The following is a 16,137-nucleotide window of genomic DNA, read 5'->3' on the forward strand; positions in this document are numbered from 1 at the left end:
ATTTAAAAGCGAATAATAAAAACCATGGACCAGCTAGGAAAGTACTAGGGACTGAATAAGGTTTAACGTCACCAAAATTCGCTTGAAACCAATTCAAGTCGGTTCTTCACAGGGCCAAAGTTATCGACTCCATTAGGTAGAGTAAGGAAAGAAGTATGGATTCCATCGCTTGCAGTCTATAAAGAAAAATTAAAATGACTACATATGCAATAAGGAGGGCAATTTAAATTTAGGGTCCCACACAATAATCTGGAATGATGATTGATATGTGAAACTTACAACATGTATTTTTTAAAAAATCAGGAATCTTTTTTTCACAAACTTTATTTATACAGATCAAAATAAATAAATATGTATGTACAATGTTTACAGCATTCTGTCATGCATCCAGCGGTAACTGAAATAAAATGAAAAAAGAAATAATGAGTTCAATATCATTCTTTGAAAATAGAACTTTTACAGTTATACATTTGATGCGAAAAAGGAGTATTAATAATCTGCCTTTTAAAAGTAGCCCTTGATTCAAAAAAAAAAAGACATTTCTGAAAAAATTAACTATTTAGCTGTGATTGTTTTTTGTATTGAAAAATGTTTGCGTCTGGAATAATTTGATTTAATTCATAGAATATTCATTTATATTTAATTTTACATGCAAACCACCTTTAAGAAATCAATTTTTTTATAAAAACTCTACTAAAATTTTGGCTCTTTGATAAGACAAATTTGTACCTCAGAGGTCACAAATCACATTATGGTAATTTAATAAGAGAGGAAAAACCTTTTCATTGGGCATGCAAAAGATAGGACACGCGCGCCTTTAATTCTGGTAAAAAATTGAAAAGGATTTTTTAAAAGAATTATGTTCACATGGCTCGATGCGGAATAAGTTTCTACATTAAATGGAAAATTGCAATTTTTGGACTTATGCAGTCTACCTCTGAGGTACAGAAATGGTGATTACTTGTGGAACCTCTGTCAAGGTTCCAGGGAATTCTAGGGTTCTACAAAAACCCAGACTGAATAATGGGGAAAACTCTAAATGAGATGACTCCAGTGTCAAACTAATGAACTATACAAATCATTAATTGAAAAATGTATCGAAAAAGAATACATACTTTTTCATGTGAAAGTGAATGCTTTGGATGTCTATATCTTCCCTTTATAAGTGAGTAACATATCAGGGTCATTACCATCACAAACATGAAGTAGCTCGTATGCATCAAATGCAAGTTGACAATGGATCTATCATGCTGGAAGGAAAATTAATAAGGCTGATATATATATAAATTGTATTTGAAGTGCTTTGGGTTTTACGAATAAAAATTCAAATAATTTCAATTTTTCTTTTTTTGAACAACATGAATGAAAATAAAAGGAAGTCCCACTTTATGCTAGTTTTGTTTATAGTTTAGGGAAAGGTAGCTAGTTGAAAAACTAAACTCCTAAACTTTTACAAATACTGAGGAAACTCCCGGTATCAGGCAATTATTTTACCAACGAAGCTCATTCAGTCAGCGGCAGGCCGCGGAGCACCCTGTTTCTATTTGAAATAATTCTAGTTAGCTTTATTTACCTTTAAGAAGTAAAATAGTAATGATACTAAAAATAATGTTATTTAGTGTGATTAATTTCTAAGTTATCTTTCTTTAGCTTTTATTTGAATAGAAAATTTATTTCTGCAAACAATATGAGTTAAAACTTTATCTACTTGATTCATAAGATGTTTTTATTTTACACCATTAAAATCCACTATTATTCAGGGCAGCAAGATTAAAGGGTTCCCAAACTTCTTAATCTGTTCCTGATCGAAAGTGTGTTTCAACTCTTATCAAATTATCTAAAAATGTCGCAATTTATCAGATCTTGACTTTTGGGAATCTTTCCGTATTTTGAAGAATAGTTAATGATCCTCTAGCTGTTCCATATTTTTCTAAGGTCTAGCTTCCATATTTATATTTTTATCCTTCCCCTATTCCAGTTTAATCTATTTGGCATATTTTTACTCTTTCCATTCATTTTTATCTATCTTGCTTTGTTTATTTTTAACTTGTTTTCGTTTTTGTAATGAGGGCAACATTTTCTTTTTTTCTTCTTTTTTCTTTTTCCGAAAGTTTTGTTGCTGATTTGTTTTATTTCCTCTTGGTTTTTTTCTCTTTCTTTTGATTTTTCTTTTCCCGTGGTTCATGGTTATTGACATTGTCTCTTTTTTACAACAATTTTTTTGCTTTCTTTATTTGTTTGAAAGAATCGAATTCTTTCTTTCTCTTGTGGTGAACCTGTAAGAAAGCTATTGCTCATCATTTGCATTCCTATTGGTTCTTTACTGGTTTACAATTTTCTCATTGGTGTTTAGGTAATCCGCTATTTCTAATTTTTAAGCTGCTTGCTTATCTGGCTCTTGACTTCTGTCAGATGTCTTTTCCCTCATAAGCTCATTTCTTTTGCACTGAAAAAGATATTCCTTGTAACACTGAAACACGTGTCTGCAGTAATCTGCCATTTGTGCTCTTTGAAGTTGTTATTTCTTATTTTACTTGTTATGCACAAAGGCATTTATTTAACTTATAGTAGTCCTTTTTTTTTAGTATTTAAACTTTAAGACATTTCTTTTTTTACCAGACTGTGCGTGTGCGACGCAAAGGAGGGTAATGTTTTATAAGTCTATGTATGTATGTCTGTTCCTATGTGGTGTTCTGCAGACTGAACGCCTTGGTCAATTTTGGTAATTCTTACATCAATCGATTTGTCTTAACCTTGGGAGTGTCACTAAACACATGACAGTAATCAAAGTTCAACATATCAACAACCAGTTGCCATATTTTGTCAGTTTGGGATCGGCGCATGTTGGGTGTTGCACACTGTGTCGCACGCTACCTACGTGCGACAAATGCAGGTAGTTTTCGCTGCCTGAATTTTTTTGCTTACTAAGTCTACTAATTGGGGTCTCATTGACCGAGTGGTCTAAGCGATTGCTTCTCCCACTTGAGGCGGTGGGTCAAGACACCCTCGCTTCGGATGTACTTTCCCCTCTTTCAGATGTAAATTCTTTCATGTGTTCTTTATATGTATTCTGTACTGTAATAAAAATATATTATGCGTAACGAAGGCAAGACACTGAGATTGTAGTCCTCATCAAAATAAACCCGTGCAATAAGAACCAAAAGAGAGTCTACTAATTCGATTTTCATCTCTAACATGTTGCATTTGTTTTTGCCTTGATTCAAGGGACTGAGTTTCGTGACGTGTACTTTCTTGAGAGGCTTTTTTTAGTTTTGCGAGAAAGATTTGACTGACGACGTTTCCGATTTTGCGTCATCGTGAGTTATACAGGCTGTTTATATAGCTGTGCTGTGGTTGACTTAAGTTTGCGCATTTTTGCCGAAGGTGAAACACATATAGCTTTAAGCTGAGTTAGGTCCCTAGAGGGACTAATTATCAGTAGTTTAGACCACCGCAAGTTACTTAATAAACTACATGATACAAAATCTCCCAATGAAATTACAAGGTTGCGAAATGTACCGTCCTATAATCATAATAACTTAGTCAATGAAAATTAACTAAAAAGTGTAAAATAAAAAATTATTGAATAAAAACAAAAACCGACTGCGTAAAAACCAAAAAAACTAAAAAGAAAAATCTATAAGCCCAGTAGTTTAGAATGTTATTAAGTACTACTGAATAACTACGCCGTTGAAATAGTTTTATAACCGTACACAGATAAGACAAATCATGAATTCAAAAGCAGAATAGAAGGATCAACAGTTGGCGGCCCATTCCTTTCTGGTTCAAAGAACCCCATAAAATTTGAATGGGCCCCGACTGTTGATCCTTCTACTCTGCTTTTGAATTTATGATTTGTCTTATCTGTGTACTGTTATAAAACTATTTCAACGGTGTAGTTATTTAGTAATACTTAATAACATTCTAAACTACTGGGCTTATACATTTTTCTTTTTAGTTTTTTTGGTTTTTACACAGTCGGGTTTTTTGTTTTTATTTAATAATTTTTTATTTTAATTGTAATAAAATCTGCCGCTTTGTAGAATCAAATTCTTTCAGAAAGTATGTGATTTTAACAAATGGTGGGAACTGTAATAACATTGGTTTTCTCGTTACAGCAGACATTTTCAATAATTTCTTTTTCTTTCTTGCACAAAAGGAAGGGTATTAAAATAAGAGCTTGATAAAAATATTTGCTTACCACACTTAACATTTCTGTCAATTTAGTATCTGGTGTATAATCCAAATCAATGCACATGTCTGAAGAAATAGCAAAATCTACAGTATGGTTATCAATGCAGTATGATGTTGATGGATGTGTGTCAGGATTGGAATAATGAACAACTTTACATTTTTCCGGGCTTCTGAAATAAACAGTTTTCAGTTAGTACAAAACAACATACACCTTTTTTAAAAAATCGACATCATCTTAACTTAAAATACTTTTGCTTTTATGATAAAGGAATTTCTACAAAACATTGATACAGTCAAACATTTTCATTCAGCCAAAGCAAAGGGAAGAATGTAACGATGAAAAATTAAAAATGCTTCCATCTACTACAACTGACCCTACATCTCTTTGCTTTTTACTGCCTCATGTGTTTTATCAATATCTTGTTAACAGTACATTCTTTTTAATCATCAACACCACCGCAATAACAAGCTTTGGTCATAAAACACTTCTAAAAACATTTAATAATACAATACGTTTTTCCAGTAATACATTTTTCAACATTAATCTAACTTCCGATTGAAGTTGTTGAAGAAACCGGTACACATGAAAAAAAAGGGGATATGTACGAGGGTAAGGTGAAACATTCTCGGCCTGATAACGAAAGACTGCGATTTTCAGTAAAGAAATGATTTTATGTCTCTACATAATCTCCCTTGACTTCAACACACTTGGTTTAGCGTATCTCCAACATTAGTATTCCGCTCTGGAAGTGAGAGTCTGGAAGGCTGTGAAAATATTCATCTCTTGCCTTCAGAAGTGATATTTGTTTCCAGATGCAAATGTCAAGTTTGGGAACAGATAGACGTTTGAGAGTGCCAGGAGAATAGGGGGGTGCCAAGCAAAGCTCACCTCAAATTCTGCAGTTTTCCCCATCACCAATGCACCCTTGTGTGCAGGGGGATTATCCTGGAGAAAAAGCTCCCCCCTCAAACCAGGCCTCTTATCGCAAATTTTGGTCTCCTGCTGATCTAGAAGACTGAATAATATTTTTTCTGTAATTGTTCTTTGCCTTTTTCAGGGAAATCAGTTAACAGGGTTCCTTTTGCACCCCAAAATAAGGTGATGATGACCTTTCCAACTTTGCTTTCTCTCTGGCTTCCACCCACTGCTTTGACTGCTGTTTCGTTTCTGCCATGTGGTGGTGGACTCATGTCTTATGCATGGTGACAACTCGCCACACAAAAAATCTTTTGCCTATTGAATCACTCTAAACAATGCAGAAAAAACTTTTGCGCATTTGCTTTTGATTGGAACTCAACAAATGCGACACCCATCTTGCACAGACCTTTCACATTCTAAATTTTTTGTGTAAGACATTTCGCATCCTTTACTCTGATGTCCCCACAACTTCAGCTATCTATCTTTTTCACTCGTTTATCGTCCAACACAAATTTATGCTGTCATTCAGCAGCCCGCCTTTTAACGGTTGACATGGAAGGGCAGAGTCCTCGAAAAGCTTTTCTCAACTTTGGATGAATAGGGGTTAATCCATCAGAAACAAAGATTTTTATGACCACACAATATTCAAGTTTATCCACTTTAAAAACACGCAAGACATCTACTGCAAAAATTTGTTTGAACAAACTGCTGGAGGAAACGAGCCAAAACTTATCATACGAACTAATGACAAGTGCACCCAAGCATAAAACATACAAAGGTACATAAATACCTTCACGCTTGAAAAATAAACTAAGAAATAACAATGTATAATAGCACAAAATTGCAGACATGTATTTCGGTGTTACAAGCAATACCTTTTTCAGTGCAAAATGAGTGAGCTTACAGATGAAAAGACACCAGACAAAAGCTATGAAGCAGATAAACCTCAAGGGATTAAACATGGTCTGACCTATGAAGGAGTAATTGTCCCTCCTTGCTCCCATTTAGTCACCAATAGGCATAATAGCATACAAATTATAAAATGTAAATCAAGTCCAACTCATCCATAAGCTAACTTATTTTGCATTGAAAAAGGGGTTCCTTCAAAACCCAAAACACGTGTCTGCAGTAATCTGCAATTTTGTGCTATTATAAGCTGTTTTTTTTTATTTTAAGAAACATACATTTTTGATGATTGAAAGGTCATCTCTGAGTTAGGCAGAGAAATTTTAACTTCACCCTAGTAAAGCAAAAAATGTGGTATGATTTTTAACTATCTTCATAAATAATCTTACTACAAGTAAATATAGTGTTTAATTAGTATTAAATTTAAATTGATGCAGATAACTCAGTTAGCACATTTTTATTCGTGAAGGCTGCGAAAAATATTTTATAACATTTATGAAATGATTAAACTATGAAACATGATTATTAAACATTTTGTGTGAATTGTGCTGTTCGGGAAAAACTATTTTAGAACAGAATAACCCATTCAAACATACTTTGTTTCTGGAAGAACTTCAGAAGGCAACCTCATGGTGATGCATACTTCCCACAGGGAATGACATTGGTCGCTACTACAAGATTTGTTTTGCAGTGACTGAAAACTGAGGGATAAATTGAAAATATGAACTGCATATTTACCTGGAAAATATTAAAGAATAATTTGGTTTAAGAATCATAAAAAATATGTTTTGAATAAAAAAATATGTATGCATGGTGTTTAATAAAAGCATTTTTTATAACAATAAGGATATTTGAAAGAACAACAGAATTTTTTTTCCTCCTCACATGAAAGTGAGTTTGAAAAAAAAAGTTGAACTCTTGAATTGAAAGAAAGAGTACAAACAGATACATGTCAGCATTAATTATAATTAAATGCATATGGTAGAATATCATTGCAAATTACGAGAGGGAATCAAAAAGTCTTTGCACCTATTTTTCATTTGCCAAAAACAGGTACATACAGGTGTTTACGAATATACGTAGTGTACTATGTACCAAATTTATGCAGCACTAAATCAGAGATCCTCCTGTGGTAGAATTCTTCTGGCTGCCTGTGGAAACACCGTCGGACCGCATTCTTGGCTTCTTTGTCACATGTGAATTTCTGTCCTGGCAGAAACTTCTTCAGTGGACTGAAAACATGAAAACCACTAGGGGCAAGATCTGGACTGTAAGGTGGGAGTTCCGGATTCTACCAGTGAAATAACATGCAAGTCTTCCCAACCTTTTTGAAACTCATGGCACCACCATTCAACGCTTCTCAAATAGAGACACTTTTCCCCATACGTGGGATGCATTTCCCTATAAACTGCTATGGGTTTTGTTCCTTGCTCCATATACAAAACGAATCACACTTCGTTGCTCATAAGCAGTGATGTCAGAAGAACAACTACCATCTGAAATGACTGATAGCAGCACCGCTCATCAGAGCAAAAGGCATATATGGCTGGTACGGTTCAAGGACATAACATTTTTTAATTAATTTTTTTAACGCTAAATATTTTTAATTGTTATGTCAAAAATATTGCTTATGCCTGACTGATAATTTTATATATCAGCAGTATGCACAACAAAAACTTTGATTTTTAATGACTTAAAACATTTTTTTTTTCTGATTTACTTGTTCAAACTAATGTCAACTAGAATTGGTTTGAATTAGGTAAGAACAAATTAGTTAGAATTAAGTATGTGAAACAAAAGTTTTACAGACCTAATTCTAACAACTTAATACAGTGAAACCTCTCAGGAGTGACCACTCTCCGTCCTTGAAAAAAGTGGTCTTTAATGGAGGTTGGTCGCTCTTAGAGGTCATTTTTTAACATGCAAAGGTAATATAGCACCTATGGAAATTATTCATATTCTTCCTGCAGGGTAATCAAAAGCAATAGAATAAGAACATTTAAACAAAGAAACTTCTTTTTTTTTTGAAATTTTTAATGTAAAATATAATTTTTACATGATTTTTACATTTAAACACTATTTAGTAGCGTTAAAAATATGTAAAGAGATTTGCCTGCTTCAGGCTTTTAGTTTCGTCTGAAACAACTTTAGATTCTAACTCAGCTTTTAGCTGTAAAAATAAATTATTAATGTCCTCATCATTAGTGCAATCTGAGTGCAACATAAGATTATCTATCTCTGTTAGAGTTTGTTTAGCTGACAGCCTTGGTCGTACAGCATCCGTCAACCCCGCGTTTTCATCACCTTCATTAAATGTATAACATCAATACGTTTCTCGAGCTTGAGATCAACTCGCTTTTTCGACATTTTTACTGCGATGTTGATCAAATGCAGATCCAATGCATCACTGAAACCAATACTTTAGCTATTCGAATGAGCTGTAGATTTTGTTCACTCTAATGACCTAGGATTGGACCGTTCCAACACCCCTCTCCCGTAGTAACCAAGAAATTCCTAGAAGCAATCCTTTAGAGAACTTCTATTCTTATCACCCTTCCTCAATGATAGGGGACGCACGCCTGACTTGACTGGTGATATACCTGTGCAACCTTTTAACTTCCCAAGGGTCCGAAAAACTACGCCCTCCTTTTTGTGACATTTTTGAGGTTTAGAACAGGAGAAGATAAGAAAGGAACGTGTTTGAAACCACAGGGACAATAGATTTTATTCTGGTTTCTTTCCACTTCTGTTAACAAGAGAAGACTGATATGTGCGTAAACTAAATGTTCTATTGCTTTTCATTTATTGTCTCTCTTTTTTGGTTTCTAACGAAAAATTCCTAGCATTTGTTACAGCTGAAGTTTTCGATATGCCGGTCGTTGTGAGAGGTTTCGATAGTCTTTCCCAGAGGTATTTTAACATTAGGTATATACGGGGGAAAATCGGTGCCATGGAAAATTGGTCGTTAATAGAGGTAGTCGCTGTATAGAGGTGGTCGCTGTATAGAGGTGGTCGCTGTATAGAGGTGGTCGTTCATAGAGGTTTCACTGTACTTGTTTTTTCTAAACTGTAATGAATTCAAAGCAATTGACAATACTGCCATGCTAAGCACAAAAGTCGTATCTACACTTTTCATCAAAATTAAGTTATTGTCATGAGGTGGTTCTTTATAACATGTTTTACCTACACACAATGTTTTTTGTCACTTTCGAATGGGAAATATTTTTTAAAAAATCTAAAATAGTGGAATTTGAATCAAATATATGGAGGCATAAAACTTTAAACAGCAGTTTCTTAGTTTGAGCTCAGCTGCAGATACAACTTTTGCGCTCAGCACAGAAGAATAGTCAAAAATCATGTGTTTTTTTTAATTAGAAGCAATAAACTTGATGTAGAACATAGTATTTTTTTTTAATTTTATGGACCGTAAATAGTTTAATCTAATTGTCTTCTGTTTTATTAAAAGTTATATTTAAGAACTTAACTGAAAAAATGTTTCATTCAACTTTTTAAGAAATTATCTTTAAATTAAATAGTGTAAGTTCATATAAGGAACTTAATTTCAAGAAACTTTCTTCTTGAACACTTTTTATTTTTATTTTTTAGAATTAATATAGTAAGAGCAAAACAAACTGAAAAGTTTAAGATTCTCTTAAAATACAAAATATAATTCAAAGCATGGATACTGCATTTCATGGAAGAATTAAGCATATTTTACGTAGGAATCTTAGTCAAAATTTCATACAAGAAATAAAATTTAGTCTTTGCTTTTTAATTAAATATCATAAAAGTAATTACCAGTAAAACCCAACAGCTTTCCTTGAACTTGACCTTTTGATTGGAAAAACGAATCTGGAGAAACTTTACCATGTAAACCAAACTTCACTGAAACAGATATATCTTGAAATGTTGAGTCATCTATTTTATTACTCTTTCCTTTTTCAACGACTTTTGAAAGTACAGCTTCCCAAATTTTCTCATCTGCATTATGAGCTGAAGAAATATTGGCCAAAAACTCTGAGTTGTGATTACCATGCTTTCCTCTGTGAGAAAAAAACTTTCCACTCATACATTGTGTATCATTCTGCATAGGGCATATCTTGAGTTCTGAAAGCTTTTTGAATAATTTATTCCAATCCTGAAACAAACATTTTACTGTGAGATGTAATAATTTAAAACAAAAATCTATACTTAGGCTAATGCAAAATCAAGATTAAAAAATAATTTTTCTATATACAGTTGGATGATATGAAATTACAGTAAACTCTCGATTATACGTGGGATAGGGTGGCATGGTAACCACGGATGAGTAAAACCCACTGATAATCTAAATAATAGGTAAAAAATGATACTACTGTATACAATAGCTAAAAATATGACTAACACTGACACATACATTTAAATTATAGCTAAAAACATTGCAACATTCCATCAACTAATATTGAATGTAAATGAGCTGATGTGTGCATCACATCACTTCCTTTTACACCAACTTAATGTTATTTCCCCATTATAGGCAATTTTAATGTGATTCAATAGTCAACTTTCTAAATATCTCCAACAGTGCCTAAATTGAAACCAGATTTTTAAAAAAATAATAATTAAAATTAAAAAAAAAATCACCAAATTTGTCACCACGTTGGCGAAAAAACTTGGCAACCAAAAACACTGTCGATATATAGCCAAGTGTCCGCCAAATTATAACACCACTTGAGTTTGCATCGAAATTAACAATGATTTCCCCCCCCCCCAAAAAAAGGGGCAAAACACCCCTTTAGAAACACCCGATTGCAACCAAAAGGGGAGGTGCACAGCTACACCCCACTAGGAGTATACGTACCAAATTTCAACTTTCTAGGACATACCGTTCTTGAGTTATGCGACATACATACGCGCACCCTCACATCCGCACATTCATACGTACATACGGATGTCACGAGAAAACTCGTTGTAATTAATTCCCGGATTGTCAAAATGGATATTTCAGGGGTCTATACCTTCTTAGGCACTTATCCACGTGTGGTCGGGTTGAAAAAAAAAACTGAACATTTATTCACAGGGGTGAGCAAAATTGAAATTAAGGCCGATTTTTGAGTGAAATTTTTTTGGTGAATACAATACTTCCTTTTTTGTAAAAGGAAGTAAAAATATACATATGTAAAAACTAAAAACGAACATTTAATTCAAAGGTTAAAAAACACATAATTTAAAAACATTTAATGACCATTTAAAAAAATAGTGAAAAGACCCGCAGATAATCCAAAACATAGAAAAACCGCCCATCAATCGGGAGTTTACTGTATATGACAAATCATACATGAGCATTTATTGCAGACAACAGAACATTAAACAAAGCATAGCGGCAATCAGGAGAATAACACAACAGCAAAATCTGGCATGCAGAAAAATATTTTTTCACTAAATTAATTTCAGGATATCTGTGGATGACTTGAGATGGAGAGGCTTCAGACGCTCTCCCCCATTAATGCTTTGTAGTTGTAGCTGTAAAAATGCAGTTTTAGTCTAGTTTTTTCAATGACTTGAGAATGGGGAGCTGTTTCAAGGGCTTTCCCTCAGTAGTTCTTTGAAGCTAAAAAAAATCCGTGTTTGGCTGTCTTAGGTGATGTTCAAAAATTAAAAGTTGGGAAGAAGTCTTTGAAGTTAGGAGAAGTATGGAGTGTGATCAGAGGTTCTATCCTAGAAGTTTTTTAAAATTAAAGCCTTAAAATTACAACTTAGCTAGCTTTGGTGACTTTGGGGCTTGGCAATCTCACTGTAAATTTTGAAATTAAACTCACAAGAAATCTTGAGATGAGCTATGGGGGGGGGGGGGGGGGGGATAAAATTTGTTGCAAAAAAGTATGACATCATTTATTGACAGCCCCTAACCAAGAAACCACACGATAGTATAATAATGAAAAAAAAAATTAAATAAGTAACAATTGAAAGAACATTTTAAATGGAACTATAAATTATTTGCCCTTGTGTCCCCGTCACTGAAATATAATGTCTCAAAGTTTAAGAAAAGTTTCAAAGTTTTTCTAATTTCAGTAAGTAATGGTAAACTTCTTTTACATGATTTGTAGATGGATGCAGACGGTGAAATAGCGTCATTAATTTTTTGCCAAGTCTTTAAATTTGGCGCTTCTTTTTTAAAAAATTCTCTAAATTTTCCGAATTTGTTGGTTTTAACAGGGGTGTCCCTCCCCCAAGTGCAATGGAACAAATCCCCCCTCCCCCCTCCAAAAAAAAATCTCAACCCTCTTTCCCTTTTTTATTTTTAGATCTCTTTTTTTTATTATTTTATTTATTTTCTGAAATAATAATTATTATTTTATTCGCAACTCCAGCGCTCGAATACGCTACCTTGCGGTGATTTACAAAACTGCCGGAAAAACTAAAACATTGCCACATTGCGTTCCACGTACGTCTGTTGACTTAAACATAGGCAGTTTGTTCTGAGTATTTATTAACGCAATCGATGTGTCTTGCATTGCTTTCAGCAACAGAAAGTGTTCGAGCTCCTCAAAATAATGTTAGTTTTCATTATTTCCCTCTAAAAAGTGATTTGATTGAGAAATGGTGAAAGCACCTTAACACCAGAAAACTCTGGATTAACAAACTTGGATAACGTTAAACCAGGTAAAAATTTTATTGTTTTGTGTGAATTTGTAAGAATATGGGTTTTTTTTTAATCTTAAATTAATTTAACAAACCATATTTTACAGCAGCATTTAGTTGGAATAGACAGTATGCAAAATTTTTTCGTGAATATATTATCGTAGAACGAAATGAAAAATGTTTAACCGAGAAAGAATTAATTTTGTTGCTTTTATTCTCAGCTGAAAGGTTTCGCCAAATTTGTTTAGGGTTTTAGTTTTAGTATTGTGCAAGCTAAGTATCCTTGGCGAGATTTCGCGTTTTTAGTTAAACTATTTTTAATTTTTATCATGAGTGGAAAAAAATGGTAGTAAGATTACAGAATTTGATAAGTAAAAAGAAATAATGGTCAATCAAACTGAAAAGAAAACTACCACCATATATCCGTGAGAATTTTGTTGATGATTCGCATAACATGACACAATTAAATCGTAGCTCAGAAATTAGAAAAATCGAAACTGAAAAATTTTGAATTAACCGATTCGGGAATTCGAGAGAAATAACTCAGCTGCAAATGCAAAACAATAAGCGCTAGCCAAGCAAGGCAAAAAAGTATCATCTTCTTTCGATAATAATTTGTAATGTTATATTGAATTTTCTAGCATTAATTGTTATTCTTGTCAGGCCACAATTATTATTTAGTTTTATCAAGAATTGATAAATATCGAATTCAACATTGCGGAAATAGCTTCTTAGAACTACGAACTACGTAGTTTGCATTAATCTTTGACGTTTAGTAATGCTTCTTGAATTCTCATTTCTTTCTACGTGGGCCAGAATATCCACAAGACTTTGAAAATTAATTTAAAAAGAATAATGCGAAAAAATCATGCATACGAACAAAATTTACTAGACTTATTACCATTTTCTTCGTTACCACATGCGTTTGTTTTAGTTTTTTCGTTCGCCATTAGTCAGTGACTGCAGTGCCCCCTATAGTTCGTTGGAGTTGCGAATTAGAAAAGTTCTGTGTTACGCTAATGACATATAAACACATGCACACACTTTCTAAATAAAGTAATGAAATAAAATGTAAACAGAAAAAAATAAAATAAATAAGTTACATTACAAATAAATCAACAAATACATTTGAATATATAAATTTAAAAAAATCCCCCCTCCCCCAATTTTGATGGTGCAACTTGTGCCAAAATCCCCCCCTGTGTGTGCCCCTGGATTTTAACATAGATATTAAAATATAATTTTATTATTTTACAATGCAATTAAAAATTGCTATGTTTAATATAAGATAAAAATGTAATAATAATAAAAGAAAAGATTTTTCCATTAGGAATTGTGATAAAATTTAATGAAATTACTATTTTCAAGGTATACAACATAGTACTGAAACTAAACTAAACTATTTGTATGAAATAGTGAAATAAGATAAATTTTGTTGAAAAAAAGAACTTGCAAAAGTAATCAATCAAACTTACCATTTGAACATCAGGGTTAGGTACATCTTTTTCTCCAATAACATATGCTAACACAACCATGGTCAAGCCAAAAGCAGTAAGGCAAATAGTGAACACAAGTAATGGAGGATGCCCTGAAATCAAACTCTGGCTGGCATTGTATCCCATATTAAATCTGAAAAAGTAAATTCGAAAGATAAAGGTGAAAGAGTATATTCAAACTCCAAACAAAACACAGATAGAAATACAAATGTGGCAACCAGCAACAGGCTCTGGGCCATTCTACACCGGTCCTAGTCGATTTATTAGTCCCTCAACGAAGATCAACGGCCCTTTTAAAGCTATCTACCCCCTTACACATTACAGCCTGTCCCGGTAAGCAGTTCCAAGTGCCCACAACTCTACAAAAGTAATAACTTTTTTCTAATTTCAGGCTAGCCTGAGACTTGAATAGCTTAAAACAATAACCTCTCGTCCTGCTTTCTGTACAAAGATCTAACCTATTAACATCTTGCATTTTGATGAATTTAAGTAACTGAATGATGTCCCCTCCAACTCTCCTTTGCTTCAGGCTATACCTATTAAGCCGTTTAAGTCTGCCATCATAATCTAAATCCGAAAGTCCCTTTATTAGTCTAGTAGTTCTTTGAATCCTTTTCAATAGAGACACATCATTTTTTAGCAGGTCCGGATCTAAAGGGTGTCCCAAAATTAACGCAAGATTTGAATTTGCTGCCATTTTTGCAATAAATGGTTGGCAACCCTGAAAAAAGAACAATTTGACAGCTGAGAGTTTAGGGTAATCAAAAATGGAGTGTCATACGATACAATAACGCGCTTTCATTATTGAACAATTGTTTCAAAAATAATGAAAGTTGAGGCTGGTCAAGCAGTTACTGTTATTGGCGCTCGGTATCGCAACACGGTAATGCACGTGTGGTTGTGGGCTTGTTGACATAGACCTTTGAATTCAAATAACCCCATAAGAAGAAATTTAAAAGTGTTGAATCACACGATCTAGGGTGCCACTTCTGATCACCGAAATGAGAGAGTACGCGACCAGGATATGCCTTATGCAGTAATTGAAATGTTTCACTCTCTCTAGCTGTATGGTACAATAACACACCATTTTTACTAACCCTAAACTCTCAACTGTCAAATTGTTCTTTTTTCATGGCTGCCAACAATTTATGGAAAAAATGGTGGCAAATTCAAATCTTGCGTTAATTTTGGGACACCCTTTATAAATTTTGGGCTCCCTGCTAAAATTCTGTAGGGCCCCTGCCCAGAGGCCAGCAATGTATATTTGTAAGGTCAATAAATCTTGGTATTAGTTTTTTTTTTTTTTTTTCAATTTCTTGGGCCCCTTTAGGACTTGCACTGTGGGGTCTGCGGGTGCGCAGATTTAGGCCTGTTCTTTAGATAAGGAGACCAAAACTACACAGCATACTCCAAATGAGGTCTTATCAAACTTCATATAACGGCAGAAGAACCTTTTTGTATTTGAACAAAATAATCTCAATAAGGAAAGCAACTCTCAATGTTTGGCCCTTCCACTAATGAGTACAGGGTTCGGTAAAACACCTGAATGGGTATTCTGATATACAAGGGCTGTTTTTTGTTCCCTTGCAACCTCCCCCCCCCCCCTTCCCCCTAAAAAAAGAAGCTCATAATAACAATTAAACAACAGAGTGATAATGCCGCTGTTTAGGATTAACACCCAAAAATTTGCATTAATCGATAAAAAGTATTTTTTAGAACTTTCTAAAAGATATCATTAAATTGTGTTAAGAATCAAATGTAAGTACCCTTAATTTATTTTGCGAAAGTGAAGTCTGCTAGTGAATTCTGAACGTAACGTGGACAAATGATAAATAATTTAAAACCAATAAGAAAAATATCGAACCATAATGAATAACATATGATATCATTCGTTTGAGAGATTATGGTACAACAGAGTTGAACATTATTTCACTGTTACGTTCATGTGTACGAAAACCAATTTTTGCAGTGTAGTCTGTTTATTTGTTTTTGTACAGTTTC

The 16,137-nt window shown here is 33.6% G+C and overlaps 1 protein-coding gene across 2 annotated transcripts; it reads right to left on the reverse strand.

Annotated features, from left to right (window-relative positions):
• Positions 1-336: 336 nt before the first annotated feature.
• LOC129224543 (transmembrane protein 248-like) lies at positions 337-16,134 on the reverse strand. Of its 2 annotated transcripts, none has more exons than XM_054859018.1 (7): positions 15,903-16,134; positions 14,116-14,269; positions 9,818-10,157; positions 6,616-6,757; positions 4,202-4,364; positions 1,116-1,250; positions 337-397 (listed from the first exon to the last, which is right to left on the reverse strand). In XM_054859018.1, the coding sequence occupies exons 2-7, from the start codon at positions 14,260-14,262 to the stop codon at positions 380-382; spliced, it is 945 nt and encodes a 314-aa protein (XP_054714993.1). In that variant the 5' UTR covers positions 14,263-14,269; positions 15,903-16,134; the 3' UTR covers positions 337-379. The 2 variants fall into 2 exon arrangements, with proteins under 2 accessions (XP_054714993.1, XP_054714994.1); XM_054859019.1 differs by having other exon boundaries at positions 16,001-16,117.
• Between the last annotated feature and the right edge of the window lie 3 nt (positions 16,135-16,137).

This window comes from Uloborus diversus, chromosome 6 (assembly GCF_026930045.1).
Source record: "Uloborus diversus isolate 005 chromosome 6, Udiv.v.3.1, whole genome shotgun sequence".
In the NCBI taxonomy this organism is placed as follows: domain Eukaryota; kingdom Metazoa; phylum Arthropoda; class Arachnida; order Araneae; family Uloboridae; genus Uloborus; species Uloborus diversus.